This window comes from Limanda limanda, chromosome 13 (assembly GCF_963576545.1).
Source record: "Limanda limanda chromosome 13, fLimLim1.1, whole genome shotgun sequence".
Lineage (NCBI taxonomy): Eukaryota > Metazoa > Chordata > Actinopteri > Pleuronectiformes > Pleuronectidae > Limanda > Limanda limanda.
Genome location: NC_083648.1, coordinates 2,900,592 through 2,923,795, shown reverse-complemented (window position 1 = coordinate 2,923,795; position 23,204 = coordinate 2,900,592). Strand labels below are relative to the sequence as shown.

The window sequence follows — 23,204 nt, the reverse complement described above, 5'->3', positions numbered from 1 at the left end:
CTTAGGAATAAATAGATAAAGCTACATTTTCAGGACCAGAACTTGAATTTTAGAGTTCATATTGAGGAGTGCTTATATATCTTTATATATCTTTAGGTATAAATTAATTTTGTAGATCCTCCCCCAATCAAAGTTGGAAAGACTCGCTTCTTGAAATTATGTGAAAAGCTCGATTCCGAACGACCAACCTCGAATTCTGTCAAAATCTAAAATATCCACGATCCACACACGGTGAACCTTTAATATCATCATCCGCCTTTTAAAATCTGCCATAATTTATTTGTCATTAGTCCTGGTGGGAGGAGCCATCACGGTTTTGTGAAGCTGGTTTCACGTTGGAGCGAATCTCTCGGGCGGCGTCGTGGTCGTCGGTTCAGATGGCGGCGGCGCTCTCTCTGGGCCGCACCCGGGTCACAGGCTCCAGTTGACCCGAGTCGGACACGTCGTAGCTCGTCTTGTACTTGGCCAAGATCTTCATGAGTGGGCGGAGCTTCAGCCACCACTGCTCCTTCGGGATCCTGTGGCTGGATGAGACAATACAAAGGGGTTTTATTCTGAGTGTTAAGTATTAAAGGTTTAGTGTTTTTATCAAATTGTTCTTATTTACCAAGATGTTAAATGTTAGAAACAAAACAGTTCTCATGTTTGTAAAATATATGAAAGTGTCAAAGGCTGAGTCTGAATTCACTGATCTATAGTGACTTTGCCATGTTGTCGTCTAAATGTCTTTATAGTGGACTCATAGTTTCCCACAATGCATCGGGAAAAGTATCGTACAACCGATGGTGAAGTGAAGAAAGTCAGGAAACATCTTGTCTCTTACACAAAGTCGGTCTCGTCCCGGAGCTGGGCCACGGGCTGGAAGACCATCGCCCGGCGTCTCATCCCCAAGAGACAGGCGGTGTCCTCGGAGCTGGCAAACACTCGTCCTGCATCGAGAGACAAGCGTCAACAACCAGCGAGTGTGTGTGTGTGCTTAGGAATAAATCCCCGGATGAACCCAGAGAAACAAATTAAATGTCCTCTTCAAAGTAAGAGTCTGCTTTACCTCCTTTGTACGAGTCCTTGAGCGTCCGTGTGATCCACTGCATCGCCTTAGCTGCAACTTTGGTGCCAAAGTTTCTATCGAATGGAGACGGAGCTCCTCCCTGTGGAGAGAAGGAACATATATTTAAAATAAGGCTTCTAAACTATTAAAACAGATAATTGAAGATGTATATAAATATCTAGAATTATCACACTGCAGGTTCCGTCTCAATCAGAATTGTAAGATGTCACTGTGACATTTTATCAGTTCATCTTTTGAGACCAAGTGACAACTGATCACGACTCGACTGAAGCACATCCACAGTATTAGGACCATAGATATATATAAAGACTAGATGTCTCGTTCGACGGAGCCGGACGTCCGCACATGGCGGCCATCTTGCTAGGGGGCAGCTCGCTCACCCATAACATTGTGTTATAAAGGTCAGAGATGTAGATATGACACTGCATACTTTTGAATAATTATGTTATTTTCTAAAAAAATTTATAATTTATGCAGTGTCATAACTACATCTCTGACGTTTATAACAAACCAGACCGTTTCAAATTCAACACAATGTTATAGGTGAGCGAGCAACCTCTGGCAAGATGGCCGCCATGTGGTGACGTCCAGCTCCGTTGGCCCGGCAACGCAGACGAGACATATAGTCTTTATATATATATCTACGATTAGGACAGCTCCCTCCCAGTGCATGCTGGGAAAGACTGGAGCTCTACCTGACCCAGTAAAGGACCAGTGTTCATTTACAGATCCTCTTGTGACACAGTTGATAGGAGGTTTCTACAGCGGCTGAGAGAGGTCATCACGCTGCAGATTGCTGGAGATGAACAGACAGAGCTGGTTCAGTGAAGCGTGTGTTTGCTGGCGTGCGTCCGACCTGCTGCATGTGACCCAGGATGTTCTTCCTGCAGTCGAACACGCCCCGACCCTCCTCCGAGTACAGCTGGTAGATGAAGTCCGTGGTGAAGTTCTCGTTGCAGTTCTCGTTCCTGGAAACGACGACATTGAAAAGGGTCGGTTCACTCAAAGGTCAAATGAAAGCTGCAGAGATAACGATCTCGCTGTGGAGGTTTTCCTTCGTGAAGACTTTTTGTTTTCAGTGCAGACGCAGAGAGAGACAGAAATCAGATGAATCTCAAAACCTGGACAAATCCAAACTACCTTGCACTTCTTCAACTAACCTTTTAAATCTCTATATCTGCAGTGCGTCTTGATAATGAAGAACACAAACACAATGTACAAATTATTACTTTCGTCCTATTTCCTCCGACCTGCTTGAAAACAGCAGGATGGTGCAGAGGACATAAATAGCCACACACCACCTGACACGAGTTACTGTCTGTAAGGTCGATCTGATGTCAAATATATTCTCAGACTCACTGGTTTAGTACGATTAGTTATTAAAAATATACCATAAAAATCACACATCTCAATATATCTGCATCAGTTTCTTCCCTCAGTCGGTCAGAAGCTCAGAGTTCGAGGTGAAGCCGGAGAAACAAAGAGCGAGTGGATCCTCACCTGATCACTAAACCTCTCTGGATGCTCGTCTTCATCTTCTGCGTCAGATGCTCCACGTTGGCCTGGAAACACAGAGCAGAGCGTTGAGCAGTGACCTCCGACCTTCAGGCTCCAGATCCAAATCACACCTTCGCCTCTCGACTCCCCAGAAAAGAGACACACGCAGGGTGGTGCTCGGACCACCAGGGGGCGCCAGAGACCCTCAAACACAACAGAGAGGCCTGACTGGGCTCCGTCTATCTCCATTAAATACATTATTATTTAAATTTCTTACTCAGATTTAAAAAAGACAGACAATATCAATTTTCTATTATATTTAGTGTTAGGAATAAATTACTAATTCGAAGAAATGTAACAGAACTTACATGATAAAGTCAAGTTAAAGTCTGTAGTTTATAAAATACAGTGGCGTATAATCGTCCTGATCTGATGACAGCTGTCAATCATCCAGTGATGCAGCTCAGAGGTTATTAATAAACCAGTCATGGGTCACATGCCCACGCCGGAGACTCATCACAGGGGTCAGGGGTCAGGAGTGTGGTAGGCCACGAGATGGGTTAGGGTTAGGGTCTAAAACCCTTGTAGGAAGTGGCTGGTCTCTGACCTGCAGGTCCCGGATGTCGAACGGTTCCTCGTAGATGTAGACGGCGTCCGCTCCGGCAGCCAGCCCCCCCACCGTGGCCAGGTAGCCGCAGTAGCCCCCCATGGTCTCGATGATGAACACCCGGCGCTTGGTGCCACTGGCCGACTGCTTGATGCGGTCGCACGTCTGATTCCCACGTGCACAGAGTTCACAGTTATTGAAGATAAAACACAGGAGATTTGATTAAAAAATAAAACGATTTGACACGAAGAGCTGAAACTAATGAATCCTACGAGTGAGAAGAACTGAGTCGCCTCAGGCTGCAGGTTCCTAAATGCGCTTCTATCTGTTTCATGTCTTCACTTGTCTGTGATGAGACGAGATTACGATCAGCTACTGAAAGGAGACCAAACATGCAGCCGTGCACAGGGTGAAGCCTCACTCCTCAAATCTGAATCAATCACATTCCAACTCAGGATCATGTTTGTTGATGCAGGATTTTGAAAACTAAATAAAAACGTCCTTTTTAAGAGTGTTTAAAGTTTGCTTCATCTTTCCTGTAACATCCACATGTGGATTATTAAAGGCACCAGATGTCAAACATTTAATACTGTAACAACAAAAGCCTTTTATTACTTCATCACTTCTGTGTAGTAGTGTTTAAAAGTGTGGTACCTCTGCTGAATAAATATTCAGATATTGAGATGAACTGAATTGTGATGATTTGTTCGAACGAGATGAGATCAGAGTTTACATCATAAACAGTTTCAAATCCATACCTGAGGAAACTTTACAAACTGTACGAGCCGGAGGAGACGAGCACGTTTTAAAGATTCATCAACACAATACAACAACAATCACAGACGAGCACATGCACATCAGAGTTCTGCATCTTTCCTTTTGTTAAATATAGAAACGTGTACTCACAGATTCTTTATAGAAACATCTGTGAACAAACATGGTTTGAGACGATTGATTAAAATCCAGCTCTTATGATCCAGCTCTCGTGATCACTCGTTTATTTGTGATTCTACAACACTACGAAACGTCTAGCTGCCATGTTTCCACCTCTTCCTCCGGACCTTACCTCCACGATGGCGTTGAGGGCCGTGTCGGCGCCGATGCTGAGGTCGGTGCCGGGCACATTGTTACTAATGGTGGCCGGCAGCATGCACATGGGGACGCAGAACTCCTCGTGGTCGGCTCGGGCCTCGATCAGCTGCAGCAGGGACTCGAGCGCCTGATGGTTGGTGGCCGCAACAGTGGGTTAGAACCCCCAGGGGGCGCACTACACCTCTGACACATGTGACCTTGTGTAGGACACTAGTGGTTTTACTCTGTCATGCTGCACAGAGACTCCACTGGTTCCTGAGGAGCCAAGTTTCCAATATGATGCTGCACATTATAAAAGTTTGAAAACGTGCAGTTTGTGTGTCTGTGTGTGTCTGTGTGTGTGTGTGTGTGTGTCTGTGTGTGTGTGCGTGTGTGTCTCTGGCTCTCTCCGGGTGACGGGTGGCTTTGGCTTCCTACAGACCGAGGGGAGGTAGGGAGGGGGGGGAGGGGGGGGGAGTGGAGGCTTCACCCTGGCTGACATGGGACAGTGTTGACGTGACAGATAGAGATTAGGGGACGGACTCCAGACGCTCGGAGCTTCGCTTCCTTTTATGTCCAATAAACGGAGGAGACGAGGTCAGACAATTCAAAATGTGGACGTGTACGAGGCCATCGAGGAGGAGAGGGAGCGAGACAGAAGAGACAGAAGAGAGAGAGAGAGAGACAGAAGAGACAGAAGAGAGGGAGCGAGACAGAAGAGAGGGAGCGAGACAGAAGAGAGGGAGCGAGACAGAAGATAGGGAGCGAGACAGAAGAGAGGGAGCGAGACAGAAGAGAGGGAGCGAGACAGAAGAGAGGGAGCGAGACAGAAGAGAGGGAGAGAGCGAGAGAGAGAGAGACAGAAGAGAGGGAGCGAGACAGAAGAGAGGGAGCGAGACAGAAGAGAGGGAGCGAGACAGAAGAGAGGGAGCAAGACAGAGGAGAGACAGAAGAGACAGAAGAGACAGAAGAGAGGGAGCGAGACAGAAGAGAGGGAGCGAGACAGAGGAGAGGGAGCGAGACAGAAGAGAGGGAGCGAGACAGAAGAGAGGGAGATAGACAGAGGAGAGACAGAAGAGAGAGACAGAAGAGACAGAAGAGACAGAAGAGAGGGAGCGAGACAGTAGAGACGGAGCGAGACACAAGAGAGGGAGAGAGACAGAGGAGAGACAGAAGAGACAGAAGAGAGGGAGAGAGACAGAAGAGAGGGAGCGACACAGATGAGAAGGAGCGAGACAGAAGTGACAGAAGAGAGAGAAGAGAGGGAAAAGAGGGAGCGAGACAGAAGAGAGGGAGAGAGACAGAAGAGAGGGAGCGAGACAGAAGAGACAAAAGAGACAGAAGAGACGGAGCTAGACAGAAGAGAAGGAGTGAGACAGAAGAGACAGAAGAGAGGGAGCGAGAGAGAAGGGAGGGAGCGAGAGAGAAGAGAGGGAGCGAGACAGAAGAGAGGGAGCGAGACAGAAGAGAGGGATTGGGACAGAAGAGACAGAAGAGAATGGGCGAGACAGAAGAGACAGAAGAGAGGGAGTGAGACAAAAGAGAGGGAGCGAGAGAGAAGAGAGGGAGCGAGACAGAAGAGAGGGAGCGAGACAGAAGAGAGAGAGAGAGACAGACGAGTCCCTGATGCATTGAACTCTCCGGTCCTCTGCTGTTTACCAAACAAACACACAACTTGCCACGTGCTAACAACATGCTACACACGTGACTTCATGCTCCAGCACTTACCTGCACTGAGCAGCTCGTCTCCAACCACAACCAGAGACTAAGAGACACTAAGAGACACTAAGAGACACTAAGAGACACTCAGGCTTTCTACACTTCACGTGTCCTGAGGTGTGTGGACATCGTCCAGATCCTGAATATTAGTTTCTACTGATTATCGAATTCTGCAGAAGATTTTCACCTGAAAGCTCTGGAAACTTAATTTGACTTTCTTGTTTCTAAAAGTCTTTCCTATGATCCTCTTTCCATTTCCCCCTTTGTGGGACTAATAAAGGATTTTCTATTCTTATATATTAGTTAATAGTAATTAATTTGTAATAGTTTCATTTATAATATCTTGATTTTCTTGTTTCTCAGAAGTTGAAATGAAAATAAAACATTGCTGCTGTAACTGAACCTGGGACACTTTCTGGATTTGAGATGTTTTGGATCAACTGATTTTACTTTTTTCCACCTCATTCCGTCAATACTTAATAGAAACTTTCAATATACTTAAATTTCCACAAATTCCAAGAGCTCAGAAATGATTTTTCCCACATTTTTTAACTTATGTCACTGATTCCATATTTAGTTAGATATTTCAGAAAATCCTTTTTGTGAGAATCCTGTAGTTTTAAGCTGATGTCTCTGAACCTGTCAAATAAACCTTGTGACTGATCATGTGTGGATACGAGCTGTCAATCAGCAGAACCCTGGGAGGTGTGTGTCTGTGTGTGTGTGTGAGAAGTCCGACTACACACACACACACTCACACTGTGATCCCGCCTCACTTACATCAGTGATGGCGTTCAGAGCCGTGTCTGAGCCGATGCTGAGGTCGGACCCGGGGATATTGTTGGACACGGTGGCCGGGACCATGACCATGGGGACACAGAACTCCTCGTGTGTGTCCCGGGCTGAGGACAGCTCCAGTAATCCCACGTAGGCCTGCAGCGGTGAGAGCCAGCGTCGCATTGGTTAACGTTCGGGATGAGTGGCGAGACGAGAAAATGATGAATGAAAAGATGAGGGAGAGACGAAGGGGGGTCGAAGGGAAACTGGTGGGATGAGCTGAGTGTGATTATTATTATTATAATTTAATTAAAACTGGATGTGGAATGGAAACGGGTGTGGTCTGGGGTGGGAGGGGCCTGGACGTCTAAGTAAGGTCACACGTAAATGCATGTGAAGCGGGAAGTTGAACGTGTGAATTAATATGAACAATATAATTAAATATAACAATAATATAATAATATTAAACTTTATTTAAGTGGCAGTTTTTTTAGCACAAAGCTATCGTGGTGTAAACAAAGCAATACAGGGAGGAATACAGGTGTGGGAGGAGGGGAGGGAGGAGCCAAGAGGAGAGAGCCGAGCCAATCCCGATGGAGAGTGAGACACACACAGGAAGTAGAGTCCAAGTAGAGATAAAGCTAGCTTCTACGATCTCTCTCTACTTCTTCATCTTAAGTCTTTACAAACAAATCAAAGAGAAAGCCTGGAACATTTAACTGTCTCCGAATACTATTTCCTTTTAATAAAGTCATAAATGTTTTTCTATTTAAAATGACAAAGAGGTCGAATCTGTGATTAAAGATTAAATGGACTCATTGTTGAACAAAAAGGGAAAAAGTGAAAATGAAACACTGGACAACAAGGTGAAAATGTGACTATGATGTTTAAAAGGTACAGAAATATTAAATTATAATTAGCTTTGAGGAATGAAACAATATCAGGAATAAAGTATTTCACATTTCAGAATAAGTCTATGATCATTGTTTAACTGTGAGTGACTGGAGATGTTCAGAAAGATGAATTATTGAGGATCGAAGATTAAACACGAACCTCGAATCCTCCGATGACGAGCAGAGCGTTGATGTTATGGATCCTCATCTGCTCGGCTATCTTATCCAGATGTTTTCCTGGAAGAGTTCTGGAACAGAGAGATGTTCCCGTGAAGTCCGACTCCGTGAAATGATTTGTCTTATCATATCATATAGCAGCGATTTACCTTTTGGTCCCGAGCAGCGAGCCGCCCTGTCCCGTCCAACCACCGACATCGCCCCACTTGATCTCCTTGATCTGACCAAAGAAAGACGTCGGGATTATTCTTTTGTTCCCAAACTAAAACGGGAACAAAAAACGTTTTAATCTCAAAACAACCAACTCAGAGTTTTTTTTAGAAACAATGGGAAAAACATCTGAACAGGTTTAAATCCCCTAAATCATTTATTTTATTTCTCATATACTGAAATGGACATCTGAGTCTGAAGCTAAATTATAATAACTAAACTATAACTCCAACGACACTAGATCCAAATTTGTATTCCGATCTGCACCAAATTACAAACTCTCATTAATTTCAGTCCCTTTAATTCGCCTAATTTTTTAATTCTCAGACAGATGAAGGAAAAGTTTAAAGCCTGGATCCGCCCCCTGATCTGGATCCGCCCCCTGATCTTGATCCACACCGAAACTAAATGAGGTCTTCTCTGACCTGCAACACTTCCGTTCAAGTTACACTGTAATGTGTTCGGTAGTTTTTACATAATCCTGCCAATTAAACTCAGGTAATTATCAGGGACTTATTTCTGGGAGGAGACATACTCAGTGAGGCAGATGTGCATATCTGATGTCTCTACACACAAAGCAGCTGTGAGACGCTGTGTGGGATAAATGAGAGAAAAGGATCCGTGTGAAGCGTCTCCATCCTGGAGAGCTGCAGGAACTTAGAGCCGTGACAAGTTATCTGCTCTCGTCTCTTATCACGGCTTCACTTCTCTATCACATCTAATCCTGCTGCATGTCAGCTCGCCTCTGGGCTTCATCGACTTCATGAGCGTGTGTGTGTGTGTGTGTGTGTGTGTGTGTGTGTGTGTGTGTGTGTGTGTGTGTGTGTGTGTGTGGAGAGCAGCACAATGAGCAGAATCCAACATGGTGCATGTGAGTGCAGCAGCTGTGGGAGTGGACTAATTGGATCACAGTAATCAGGGCTGTTGATCTGTGTTATCACCATCAGCTCAGAGAGAGAGAGAGGAGAGTCACTGAGACCTCCTGGAGGAGCTGAGACCTCCTGGAGGAGCTGAGACCTCCTGCAGGAACTGAGACCTCCTGGAGGAACTGAGACCTCCTGCAGGAACTAAGACCTCCTGGAGGAACTGAGACCTCCTGCAGGAACTGAGACCTCCTGGAGGAGCTGAGACCTCCTGGAGGAGCTGAGACCTCCTGGAGGAACTGAGACCTCCTGGAGGAGCTGAGACCTCCTGGAGGAGCTGAGACCTCCTGGAAGAACTGAGACCTCCTGGAGGAGCTGAGACCTCCTGAAGGAACTGAGACCTGCTGGAGGAGCTGAGACCTCCTGAAGGAACTGAGACCTGCTGGAGGAGCTGAGACCTCCTGAAGGAACTGAGACCTGCTGGAGGAGCTGAGACCTCCTGAAGGAACTGAGACCTGCTGGAGGAGCTGAGACCTCCTGAAGGAACTGAGACCTCCTGAAGGAACTGAGACCTCCTGCAAATCCATTCAAGATATTCTCCAGAGTTCAGACTTTTACAGGTGAATACACCAATATTCTGTTAGAGGAAATTAACACAGACGTCCTACATTTAATTTGTGGATTTGTTAAGAAAGAGTTCACTGAGTGATTCAATTATATTTTGGGTAAATGAAGCTTTTAGAGAAAGTGTGTGGGATAAATATCGAGACACTCAAACTATAAAAATAAAACTGTGAAAGGTTGAAATCTAAAATGAAGTTTGAACCCGTTCATAAACTATTAATTCCTATTCGAGTTTTCCTTCTTCTCAGCTGCAGCTCTGTCTGCAGAACATGTTTCACCACAAACACACAATAAATGACAATTAACCAGCAGTTTGTGTCCTTGTCTCTCACTTGTCCTTTGTAAAATCCCTCGAAGCCGTCGCTGACTGAGAACATCTTGTGTCCCTCGGTGATTCCCACTCTGACGGCAGAACGCACGGCGGCGTTCATCCCGGCGGCCGGCGCTCCGACGTTCAGCACGGCCACGTTGAAGGAGCTCTGTGGGTGACACACACAAACACACATAAACACACAACACAGTGTCATATTCGGCGTCAACACATTTTGAAACATCTGCACACATCTTACATTCTGTGAACACACAGTTTGTACGATGCTCGGTTTGGAGGAGACGTTTAGAGGCAGTGAAGAGGAACAGGTGATTCACTGCAGATCAGGACTGAGCCCAGATGTTGTCAGGGTGAAAAAATTAATATCAGGGGATAATTAATAAAGTTATGATTGAAATTATCAATTATAAAAGTCAAAACAATGTTCTTTTCAAATTGAAACTGCAGCCAGTTGATTGTGGTTTGACATTTTTGTGATTGGGCAGAAAATCTACTTTTCAAACAGCAAAGAAATTTCACAAAAACACTTTCAGCATCAACAAAATGTAGATATTTTGATATTTGATGATTTTTCTCTTTATCGTTTTATGACCCAGTCCTTCTGCATTTCTCCTGGAAATTCAACATCATCATCTCCACTGCCTCGTAAAACCGTCCAGGTCTCGGCTGAGGAGACACTTAGTGAGCAGGACGTCAGCAGCAGCAGCCAGAGATCAGCTCCCATGCACGAGGTCACATGCTGCTAGAAGACGTGTGAAGCTGCAGCTGCTTCTCATCGGTCGCAGGTAAATGAAAACTCTCACAGACAGTTTTCTCTCCTGTCGGACTCAAACTCATCTGGAGAAACGCACCCGGAGCGGCTCACACACTTCCAGGTTTCATCTCGTGGATGAAACCGGTTTCACAGTTAAATCCTGGTTAGTTTCCTGATGCTTAATTTCCTGAATGTTAGTTTCCTGAAGGTTAATTTCCTGAAGGTTAGTTTCCTGAAGGTTAATTGTACCATTTAAGATTTTAATCACCAAAATGTCTTTGCTGAAAACTTGTAACTTCCACTGTCACCAACCTGCGTGATGGTTTCACAAAGCTTTGTTTTGTCCTGACTCTCAGACGCTTTGTCGACCTTCTGTCTTCAACACCTGACATCAGATTTAAATATTGTTGTTGTTGTTCAAATACTTTGTTCATAATGTTTGTGTTGTTTCAGGTTTGATTTATTTAAAGTGAATTTAAACCTTTATGATGAAGTCTTCTATGTAATTATACTTATTGATGATAAATAGATTATTTAAATATAAAACTGGGTGTAATGACTTCAGTTGATGTGTAAGCTCATCTTAAGAAACCCTGATATTACTGGTAACAGATATAATTTAGGACTCTATCACTATCAATCAATATAGCAACCGATAAATATTAAAAACTAAATTAGCATATGATTCCTAAGATGTCATTATCAAACCCTTACGTTAAATGGATGTAACTAATGTTTGATATTATTAGTTTAAACTTAAATATACTGTAAATAAAAAGAAAACTCAAATACAACTAGAAATATAAGGAAAAACCTTTTTTTCCCTGAAATGTTCATTCTGCAAAATAAAAGTTTTCATATGTCTGCAAGCACAAATATCGATATATAGGATATCGTCCGATTTCAATCTGCCACCTGATGAATCGCTCAGAAAAACCTGCATCAGCCATTCTCTTCAGCAGCCAGTTCTAACAGAGTGGGAGGAGCCTGTCACGCTTTCAGTTGAGAATGAGCAAAGTCATTTTCAGCCGTGACATTAAACTGTAAACAGGCGACTTCAGTTTCATTGGAAGCGGATCACAACTGAGTGTCTGTGATTGTCTGTGACGGCCGGAGCTGGAGGGACGAGCTGCTCTTCGTCCTCCTCCTCTTCCTCAGCACCGACAGTCACAGAGAAGCAGACTCAGCGTTAGTGTCAGAGAAAGAAATAAGAGACTACAGGTCAGGAAGTACCTGGACTGCTAACACACAAATCTCTGAGCCGCTGGTGGGAAAACACATCAGAGGAATGAAACCGTTGAGAATTCACTGGTTTGATATGATCAGAGTTGTTCTCTGTTCTGGGATCATGAGGTGTTTCTTACATTGGGAAGTTCAGAGTCTGCTTTGCGGTAGGAGAGGAGCCGGTAGGTTCTCAGGTTGTTTTCAAAGCTCCTGCAAAAGACAGAGAAACAGGAAGTTCATCCACTGCAGAACAAAATCCACACTGTCACCGTCAGAGTCAATCGTTCATCAATAAACACAGAAAGACAAGAGAACAAGTGATATTGGTTTTAAATTTGTTCGTAGTTTTATAACTGATTGAGAAGCAGATACCTCCCACGCAGTCGGACGGCCTCTTCAAACTTCTTCTCGTCCATGGCCTTCTGCACTTCCTGGGTCTGAGGACAAGGGTCACATGTTCAGAATATTTATATAACTGTCAATCACATGAAAAGGTGAAGGGCTATAATCAGGCCTCAGGGCTGTACACTCAACTCCACACACACACACACACACACACACACACACACACACACACACCTCTTACCATCTGAACACACTCCATAAGAGGCAGTCGAACGGCCTGGTTTCCGACCAGCGACACGACGCAGGCGGGGGTGTTGGCAGACGCCTCCAGCAGCGCCAGCACGGCCTCCACGCCCATACGACTGGCCTGCAGGGGTCAAAGGTCATGTAAATGTCGGCTACTGGTCACACACATGACCTCAGGTAAAGATTGAGAAGTTGAGGAGCAGAACGTCTGCTGACTCAGGGAGTAAAACATGTTCTCAGGATATTTTAGACGTTGATCAAGAAGAATAACTTTTGAAATAACCGACAAATCCATCAAATCCATTTGTTCAGCCCTCAAATAAACACATAAAATAAAACTTAAGATGATCGGTGCTGACTTACCAGGATCCTGTCGAAGGCCGAGGGGGTCCCACCTCTCTGCACGTGACCCAGGATGGTGACCCTGGTGTCGAAGCCCAGGCAGCGGACCACCAGCTGGGAGACAGAACACGGGGGGGGGGTGATCACCGGGAAATAAGCTCTAACCAAAGTTAAATGCATGATCTAAATACCACAGCAGATTATTACTTCTTCTCACTTTACAGTACAATTTAAAAAACTAAATTTAATCTATAATATAATAACATGTGATGGGAATGAAGATAAAACAGTTTTTATGATAATTAAAAATAAAAGATCTTACATGAAACATGCAAAAGAAAAAGTCACACACGAGCGTTTTCTCCACACTGACGTAGATTCTCCATCATACTCACTTCCTTGATGTAATCAGGAGTGATGGACTTGTTGTGGGCGTCTATGGCTCCTTCAGCTACGATAATAATGTTCAGTCTTTTCTTATCAGCTCGGTTCTGCAGAGACGTAAATAAGCAAAGTTTGAATTTATAACCAAACATGACAGAAAAAAACGTCAAATATACATCGAACGTTATTCTACTTGTTTTAAAGTCCTGTAAAAATAATGTTCTTCAAAACATGTGGTGATCTAATAACAACATAACAGCACAACGTCTTTAACACAAAAAATCTATAAATTACTGTAAATTAATCTTAGAACAAGATGCTATTCGAAGGTTGTGGGTTCGAGTCCCACCAGAGTCACAGGTTTTACAGTCAATATAACTCCTGCTTTCCATGAGACCTTCTTCCATGAAATGTGATGTATCCTGAGGTCGTGTTTACAGCATCAACTCACTCGAGTCGTCTGCAGGTTCCTTCAGCTTCGAGAGTTCACTTCATATTTTACTGTTTGAAGCCGTTTGATTCACTGATGTGGTTTTTAACATCTTTATTAATTTGTTTTGATGCAGTTATTCCATCAGCTGTGGTCCTGACATACATACATGTGTGTGAGTGTGTGTGTGTGTGTGTTACCTCAGACAGTTTCTGACACATGTTGTCTTCCCAGCCGTCCTCTGGTGGCATTTCAGGGATCAAGACCCAATCTGCTCCACATGCCAGAGCACTGACCAGCGCCAGGTACCTGCACCACAAGGTTCATGTTAAAGCACCACACACTGGTTTGTGTGTATTTGTTTTCATATGCGTGTGCAGTGCACTGATGTAATCTGACACACAGACAGGTTCCTACCCGCAGTGTCTGCCCATGACCTCCAGAACAAATGTCCTCTGGTGGCTGGAAAACAACAAACGCACAGAAACAAGACACAGCACATGTGAGTGGAAGCTCAACCTCAAACCTTCACCCTGAGGTTCTCCTCCTCTCTGAGGTTTGTAGAGACAATGAAATGTTCCCTGATTATTCTCAACGTCCTTCCAGTCGCAGGAGGACAGATCTACATGAGTCAGTTCCTGTGGCCGGACGTAACAAATTACATTTTACATGTTTGTGTAAAGTGATAGTCATTCATCTCTGGTCTTTTCTTGCTCGTTCTTTTGTTTGTCGCATCTGGACTCATGTCTCTCACCTCTGAGAGTCTGTTGAGTTTGAAATGGACAAAGTGTTTGTTGAACTTTCCCCAGAGAAAACTGTGTGTAAAGTCTGTTGAAATCAAAGAGGGTTGTGAAACCTTTTAAAAAACCATTAACAAAACCTATAATTGTACTTTCAAATTTCCTTGATTGTAAAAAACAGTTGAGCTCTGAAATCAGCAGATATTAAAATGTTTGATTTGTGTCTACATGACATTTAACAACATGATCCAGAAATGACAGATTGATCTGACCTCAGTGAGCTCGTCTCTGCAGTGTGAGGAAGAACAATATACACAGGACAACGTATCTGCATCTGATTCCCAAATATCAGAGATCAACATCTGTCGGGTCCTTATGGAAACATTGCCTTCATCAGCCAGCGTGGTTTTTGATTATGCATATTCGTTTTATTTGACCTATGACCTTTGGAATCGAATCAGTTGATGTTTGAGTCCCGGTTAATGTTTGAACCAAATTTGAAAACGACTCATCGAGGCCGGACGTAACAAAATACATTTAACTTGGAAATTGTAATATTCATTCATCTCTGGTTCTTTTCCTGCTCGTTCTTTTGTTGGGTCACACCTGGACTCATCTCTCTCACCTCTGAGCCGTGGTCATGATGGCGTCCACCACCTCGATGATGCGGTGCAGGGCCGAGTCGGTGCCGATGGTCATGTCCGTGCCGCAGAAGTCGTTGTCGATGGAGCCGACCATGCCGACGATGTGGAGCTGGGAGTTGGCGCGTGTCGCCTCCTGGTCGATCAGACCTGAAACACAAACCAGAGAGAGAGAGTCGGTGAGTCCTGTCCACACCTGGGCGAGAGACGCTCTGACCCGTCCGGCGGCGGCGAGACCTCACCTCCCTGCAGGAGCTCGTCCAGCAGGCTGCTCCACTCCTCTCGGAACAGGTTGGCTCCGGTCAGGCTGCCGTCTCCTCCGATCACCACCAGGTTGGTGATGCCGTGCTTCACCAGGTTGTGAGCGGCCTTCAGCCGGCCCTCGTGGCTCCGGAACTCTTTACAGCGAGCGCTGCCGATGACCGTCCCGCCCTGAGGACCGGACACAGCAGAGAGGAGATGGCACACGGGTGGATGCTTTTAATAACCGCTCACGTTTTCAGAAGAGAAGAGGAAACACGGATGGCGTCCTGCTCACCACTTGCAACATGCTGGAGACGCTTTCCCACGACGCCTCCTCGATGTTATCCCCCCCGTCCACCATCCCCTGGTAGCCCTGGGAGGAGGAGCACATCAGACAGGGATCTTCATGTTGAAACTATGTTGAATACACTTCACACTTGGCTCGTGTATTCCTGGCGGCCCAGAGATATGTGCTGTCGAGTCTGGTGCGATTTGGACATGTATTCAAAGATTAATAATAAGTGAACAGGCGCTCTGTAGCGGTCAGTGGGTCGGTTGAACATGTCTTCTTCTAGGTCCTCAGATTAACTAAAGCATCTGTCAACTGGGTCGAACCTCGGGTCTAAAAGGCCCCCAGGTCGTTTTGATGGTAACCACGTTTCACAGAATCACTTAGTCTTTCGCACTTTGTCTACAGAGTAACAGCAACGCTCGATTTGCTGCTGTAATGTTTCCCATCGAGCTGAACTACGTTGCGTAGGTTGCTCAACAAACCTCAGAAAACAGTCGACATGTGGTTAAAAACTTATATATAAACCACACGTGAACAGTAATAAAGTAAATTCAGTTTCAGTTGAAAATCAATCAACTATAAAACCGTCATTGCAGATAAACCAGGCAGGATGAACACTCTGCACCACAGACTGTTAAAAAAAGCTCTGCACACAAACAATAAAAAAGTAATAGATTATTGTAGAAGAGTTTGAGGATGACTCGCTAACGAAGAGGGATAATTCTAAAATATAATATAAACAGGAAAAGAACATGTTGAGCACAAGTCCTCGCCAAAATAAAGGCATCATTGGCCTCAGCTCTGGTTACTCAGAGCCTGCTGGTTATTCGAGGCTGATGAAGATGAGAGTGAGAAGCTAATCCACTTAAATCCACACTGAGGTCACAGGGTTTCTAAACCACTGATCACCTCAGTTCACTGGAGATAAGAAGCTAGTGAGGAATAAATCCATCCCTCTGAGTCTATCTATGTTTTATCTACATCTACATATCTACATCTGTCATTATCTATATCTATATCTGATATTTGATTCTAGGATCCGGCTGCCACATTCACAGACTCGTCCCTTCTGACTCAGCTCATTGTGTGAGAGTGAGACAGAGGACACAGACGTCCCCCCGGGGGTCTCGTCCCCGGGGGTCTCGTCCCCGGGGGTCTCGTCCCCGGGGGTCTCGTCTCACCTCGTGGATGAAGAAGACCTTGGCGCCCACGTAGAGCCCCATCCGGACCGCCGCCCGGACGGCTGCGTTCATACCTGGAGAAAAAGGACAGAGAGGTGTTGGTGGTTGTGTCTGGACACAAGCGGCCAAGTCACCAAGAGACCAGAGCCACTGCTGATTGGTTGAAGAGGATCGACGTACAAAATGGGAGATGGATGAGTTTGAAATGGACAAAGTGTTTGTTGAGGATTCGGTGAAGGAAGGAACTGTCCCCAGAGAAAACTGTGTGTTGTGAAACCTCTTAAAAAACCATTATCAAAAAATTGCAATCATACTTTCAAATTTTCTTGATCAATAAAACAGTGGAGCTCTAAAATCAGCAGACATTAAAATGTTTGATTTGTGTCTAAATGATATTTAACACCCTTATCCAGAAATGACAGATTGATCTAACCTCATGAAAAATGATGAACACTATACTCAGGATAATATATCTGAATCTGATTCCCAAATATCAGAGATCAATATCAGTCGGATCCTTATGGAAACATGTAGGAAACTTCACATAAACAGTGACAGTCATAGTCTGAGATATTGCCTTCATCAACCAGTGTGGTTTTTTGGCTATGCATATTAGTTTTCTGTGACCTATGACCTTTGGAATCTAATCAGTTCATGTTTGAGTCCCAGTAAATGTTTGTACCGAGTTTGAAAACGACCCATTGAGGCATTCTGGATAAATTGTGTTCACAAGATAATGACGGACGAACTGGAAACGCCACAGTGAAGCAAAACAAGAACACATCTGTACGATGACGATTTTGTTGAAGCAAGTTTTAACAAATGAGCAGAAATCATGTTCATCACTCTCATTCTGAGGATCATGTGTGATCTCAGTCTGGAAACTGTCTGATGAAGATCTGCCTCCGACACACAAACGTTTCTGTGCTTGTGAGAAATCGTCCTATAGGAGCTCAGCGTTACGTAATCCAGCTGCAGCACGTGTCCAGATAAACCGCTTGTATGTGTCACGGTTAAAACATATGATGCTGCGTCTGGGTTATTATTATAATGTTAAACTACAAACTAAGAATGTGTTGTATTTCAATATGAATTATTGGTTAATTAAGTGGTATAATATCAGATTTAAATGATGATGCTTCAGGATTATTATAATAATATAAAACCAGACGATTATTGGAGTCTGAGCATCAATGCGTCTGGTTGTGGACAATTTAATATCGATTATTAATTATTCATATGATGCAAATTCACTTTTGAATGATGACGTTTCAGTTCCTACATCACTGATACTCGCTGCTCCTCACGTAGGCATCAAGGAAGTGAGCCGCAGACACACCGGAAGCCAGCGGAAAGCGCCTTCACAGTAAAAGCCCGACAAGGAAAACTTGGATTCACGACTTTTACTGTGAAAGGCTCCATCGAAAACGTGTGTTTTTCCTCCAGCTTGACTCCAGCTCCTCTCACGACTCATCCTCTGTGATGCACGATGTTTCCACTGAGATGCGACAAGTACATAAAGTTCCAGCGCTGCCACCTGCACTCTGTCACTATTAATAATCAATAATCAATAACTGACGTCATCCCACAGCTGATTCCTGAGAGCAGGAAGCCTCATCTCCATCACAGCTGCAGCAAAGTGCATGTGAAGTGATGATATATTACAGATAGTGTGCATGGAGTGATCTGCAGACTGTGGACACACGCACGCCCCCGACCTGCAGGAGGTGATCGTGCGTGTGAGGGTGCAGCTGCTGCAGGATGCATGAGTCGGTTTTATTTTCCAGAGAAATTCTCCCTGGTGACGCTGCAGATTTCTCATGTATCAGATGTTTTATTATCTTTTCTATCAAACTAATAAAGCAGCATCCATGTTGGAAGAGGGAGAGGGAGCGTCATCTGTTGCATAACCAGCCAGATTCATCACAATTACTAATAACATTAGAGGAAATTAATATTCATATATATGATTTATTATAGATTTGATATACTAACTATAGATTGGATATCAATATAAAACACAACAAGGAATGAACTGTTTCTGAAGAGGTGTAACTTCACTCTCACTCCATTATCGGACAGGTCAGTTCTCTCCCAGTGATCATAGTGTAAATCTGACACAACAACAGATGGGTTTCAGGTGGATGGTCCGATAATGGAACCCGCAGCCCCCGCATCCCTTTACCTTGAGCATCCCCCCCACTGGTCAGCACCCCGATGGATTTCCCGGCTCCGTCCAAATTCTCGAAGAATTTGCGGGTGTCCTGCCGCTTCGGTGCGTTCGCGACCGCCATCACGGAGCGTGGAGGAGGAAGAGGAGGAAGAGGAAGAGGAAGAGCTGCTCCTTATGATAATAATAATATAAAGAAAATTAATAAAGACGCACTGGGGAGCGAGAGGAGCCGCCGGGAGTCAGAGCCGGGCGGAGATAAACTGGAGGAGAACCGCAGTGGTCACCGCCCCCCCATCCTGCACAAACGCACCCATTCACCAAGATCGTCTAATAACACAGATGACTCAGTCCACAGCAACAAGTACCAGAGGAGGAAGACGTTTCTGCTAATAAACAAACAAACAAGGAAGTTATATCTACAGCGGTTAAAAGGATTTATCTGAAGTGACTTATTATGAAATAAATACATTTAGTTGATTCACATGTTATTATATTAAAGAACCCCCACCCCAGTTTAAATTTAAACTGGAAATAAAAATCAGAGTGATACATCTTTACTTTTTCAACTATCTCCTGGTTGTAAAATGGTCTTGGAGGCCAGACAGCCAATGAGAAGAGTCTGTTTTTGATTGGCAGCTTCAATCAACCAATGAGCGTCCACAACACGTACTGAGGGAAATTCATTAGAACCAAAGCTGCGACATCTCAGTGAGTCAGAAGATACGAGTTTGTAAAGAGCAACAACACAATTTAACACAAACAGATTCGACTCATACAAATTATGTCATTGCTCAATACACGAATTGAACCTAAACATTTTAGATATTTAAAATAAACAGTTCTGTGTGGATTCTGTGGTCCCGAGTCATTTCTAATCTTCTTTATTATTATAGTTTATACTTGTAAATGTGTGTAAAGTCGTTATTACACATTTATTTGGACTTGGGAGGAGTGAACCCACGACCTTAGTAAAGTTCATGACCTTGACTGATTGTTTGCTGGAAGCTTTATCTTCCTGACTGTATCTGAATATGAGAATATAAAACATGATATTTGACACATGGATTGATGTGATTAATATTTGAGTTTATTATAGAATATTAGGATTAAACTTTAGGAGAAACTATGAGAATATTTATATTTTACAGCGTCTCAGCAAAGTTGTTCTATCTTCGCAGATACTGTCTCCTCCTGCTGGTGAAAAGAGAGCATTGCACACACAGGCAGAACCAACATTCAGTTTAACAAGGATGAAAAATCATAAATCTCTTTTAGGTGGATGAAGATAAATTATTATTAAGCTAAACGTGCACATGTTGATATCATCCACGTGAACAATTGAGACAATAACACAGGAAAGTTCACATCTCAGCTGAGGGAATAAAAAGACAGACGCGGCTCCTCTCCATAAAAATAATTTATTTACAGTGGCATGAATCATAAATTAACGAGTAGCATTGGCAGAAGCAACATTAGTGGGGACAGCTTGCATAAAGTGGTGTGAACGTCTGGACTTTTGCATAATAACACACTCACTGTGAGTAAAGAACTGAACCGACGACCTCCTGAAAACCTGCAGACACGGATCTGTGAACTCAGACTCTCTTCTCACACTTTGACCTTTTGCTCTGAAATATAATTTTACTGAGAAACACCTCAAATCAAACTGGTTCTAAAAATATTTTGAATATTCTCTAAAAACATTACAGCACAAAATATATATTACAGATTTCATTTTTGGATTAAATTCAGATTATTGTATTCAGGACACATCTTCATTTTTACATTTGTTTTGATCGCCCCCTGGTGACCCCCCCCTCCTCCATTTTAGCAGTAACTGCTGAGCGGAGGGGGGAGGAGCCTCCAGTGAAAGTGAAAGTGTTCAGACTCGTTCTAACTTCAAGGAGCAGACGGAGAAGACGTGAAGTCTGAGGCTGGTGAGTGTTCAGCAACATTTATATTATTCATTCATATTATTTTACTGTCACAGACTCAGAGTCAGTATTATTATATTTATTGTATTCATAGAAAGTAGTTTACTCTGGCTCTTTGCTGACATGACATGTTCATCTTCATGAACTTGTTGTTTTAAGAGTGAACGGTTCCACAGGGAGGAGGAGGAGCCTGAGAACAGGGAGCGGTCAGACTCCATTTATCCTGGACGAGCAGAAGGAAGGAAAGTGAGCAGGTGAGTGTGAACACAACTTTCTGAAAGTTTGACTGTCTCACTCTCACACCTGCTGTTAGCATCCGTCTGCTGATCACATGACTCTAAGTTTGTCAGTTCACACCTGGTGACAGACGTCATGTGATCGGATCCCAGAGACAGATGTGAACAGCAGGTCTGGATCAAAGAGCCTTCAAAGGACTAATTAACAGAGTGAACTCACAGTTTCACTTTTTATCTTCATCTGTTCATCAAGTGTTTAATAACAGAACGTGTTTTCATGATCATACGTTACAGCAGTGGTCACCAACCAGTGGAGAGTCTTCACTGTGGATCCCAGTAGAGCTCTGGACTCACTGGCTGAGGTGTGAGGAACATCGACCTGCAGAGCCAGGTACGCACGCACGCACGCACGCACGCACGCACGCACGCACGCACACACACACACACACACACACACACACACACACACACACACACACACAGACACAGACACACATATAACTTCATGCTGGTTTTCTGTGAGTTTTAAAGTGAATATAAAGTTGAGGAGCTCGTGTTTGACCTTCATTTGGGCACAAAGCCATAGAACTGAGTGGAGATGCTTCAAGCTGCTGACTGATGTGCTCTCAGTGTTACTGTCTATAAAGTTCTGTGATTCATTTCCAGCCTTTATGACGTGAACATGATACTAGATGTTGAGTTTCCTTCTCTTAGTGGCAGGGGGTTGAAGGACACATGAACTTTTACAAGCTTGTATTCATTAACTTTAATGTAGTTGATTGGTTTGAGTGTAGATCAGGAAATGCTCAAGTTGCAAAAATACTTTTTTATCAACGTTTGTTTATGGCTATGCAGGTTTATTGGTGTAATTAAAAATGACAGTAACCAATATTACATGAAAGGGAAATTAATTATTGTAGTTGTACAAAAGCTGAACTCCTGCAAACTTTGAGACATAAATTCTATTAATTTAATTTCTGCGTAATTAATTAAAATGGCTGCAACAGGCTGAATAATCGAGTGATTGATTTAAATTTGCCTCCAAACTACTTGAGGCCTCCTGAGGTCACATGACTCACTCCTACACACACAGAGTTCAGTCCTTATCACACACAATGGAAGTGAGAGACTGACAGCTGGAGAACTAATGATCAATATATACTTATATACAAGGTAATATTCATATTTATGACTATATACTTAAGTCGAAAACCTTTGTAAAAAAAACATTGTGCTGCAGTAGCAGAACTCTGCAAAACATTGTTGAACTGAGAAGATAAAGATTGAACAGATGCTGTAAATATGAATTAATATTTATGGGAATATTGTGCATTGAACAGATAAAGTTGTATAACTGCATTTCTTAGTGTGTATTTGAGTATGACCCCCCTGTGTGTGTGTGTGTGTGTGTGTGTGTGTGTGTGTGTGTGTGTGTGTGTGTGTGTGTGTGTGTGTGTGTGTGTGTGTGTGTGTGTGTGTGCGTGCGTGCGTGCGTGCGTGCGTGCGTGCGTGCGATAGGGCTGCTCGATTATGGAAAAAATCATAATCACGATTATTTTGGACAAAAACAAAATCACGATTATTGAAACGATAATTAATATGTGCTATTATTTTTTTTAATGACTACCCGGAAGTACCAGTCACTTCCGGTTCCGGTTAACACCGATCATGGCTGCGTGTCTTTTTCCTCCGTGAAACCAGGATATCGGTGCCTGGTTATTCAAACCCTTAATGATGGCAACATTAACACTCTCCATAAAAACACTTTGTAACTGAGAACTTTGAAATTTCCTCTCAATATTAAATGTCCCCATCTGCCCCCTCCCACTACAAGCACAGAGAGAGAAAGAGAGGGGTGGGGGGGGGGCTATGAGGACCATCATCATTTACCCCAGAACCCATTGAACGGGTTCCATACAACAACAAGCGGAGAATCACAAGCTGACCCGCGCCGGTCCGATGTGAACAGCTGGGCGGCTGCGTGCTGTAGAGTGGACGCTCTGCTGCCATACAACATAACTTTTTCTACACTTTTTGTCGATCAGACGGGGCTGCCCTCCCTCTGCCATTTTCCACTCGGTCTGTTTTTTAAATACCTCCGGTCCCCACACACAGAACTCGCCTCCTCCTCTTCACAGCTGCTTGAGAGTGAGTGCCAGTCAGCGGGGTCGCGCTGAATGCTTTAGGGGAGAGACTGAATT

General features: G+C 43.9%; 1 protein-coding gene across 2 annotated transcripts; it reads right to left on the bottom strand.

Annotated features, from left to right (window-relative positions):
- Positions 1-63: 63 nt before the first annotated feature.
- LOC133017782 (ATP-dependent 6-phosphofructokinase, platelet type-like) lies at positions 64-16,734 on the bottom strand. Of its 2 annotated transcripts, XM_061083970.1 has the most exons (22): positions 16,661-16,732; positions 15,483-15,560; positions 15,187-15,376; positions 14,929-15,094; positions 13,981-14,025; positions 13,764-13,872; positions 13,145-13,240; positions 12,771-12,863; positions 12,403-12,528; positions 12,189-12,253; positions 11,957-12,026; positions 9,840-9,986; positions 7,960-8,030; positions 7,794-7,881; positions 6,744-6,896; positions 4,240-4,392; positions 3,174-3,338; positions 2,570-2,631; positions 1,926-2,037; positions 1,049-1,148; positions 824-929; positions 64-524 (listed from the first exon to the last, which is right to left on the bottom strand). In XM_061083970.1, the coding sequence occupies exons 1-22, from the start codon at positions 16,730-16,732 to the stop codon at positions 374-376; spliced, it is 2,418 nt and encodes an 805-aa protein (XP_060939953.1). In that variant the 3' UTR covers positions 64-373. The 2 variants fall into 2 exon arrangements, with proteins under 2 accessions (XP_060939953.1, XP_060939952.1); XM_061083969.1 differs by lacking the exon at positions 6,744-6,896 and having other exon boundaries at positions 16,661-16,734.
- Positions 16,735-23,204: the final 6,470 nt, after the last annotated feature.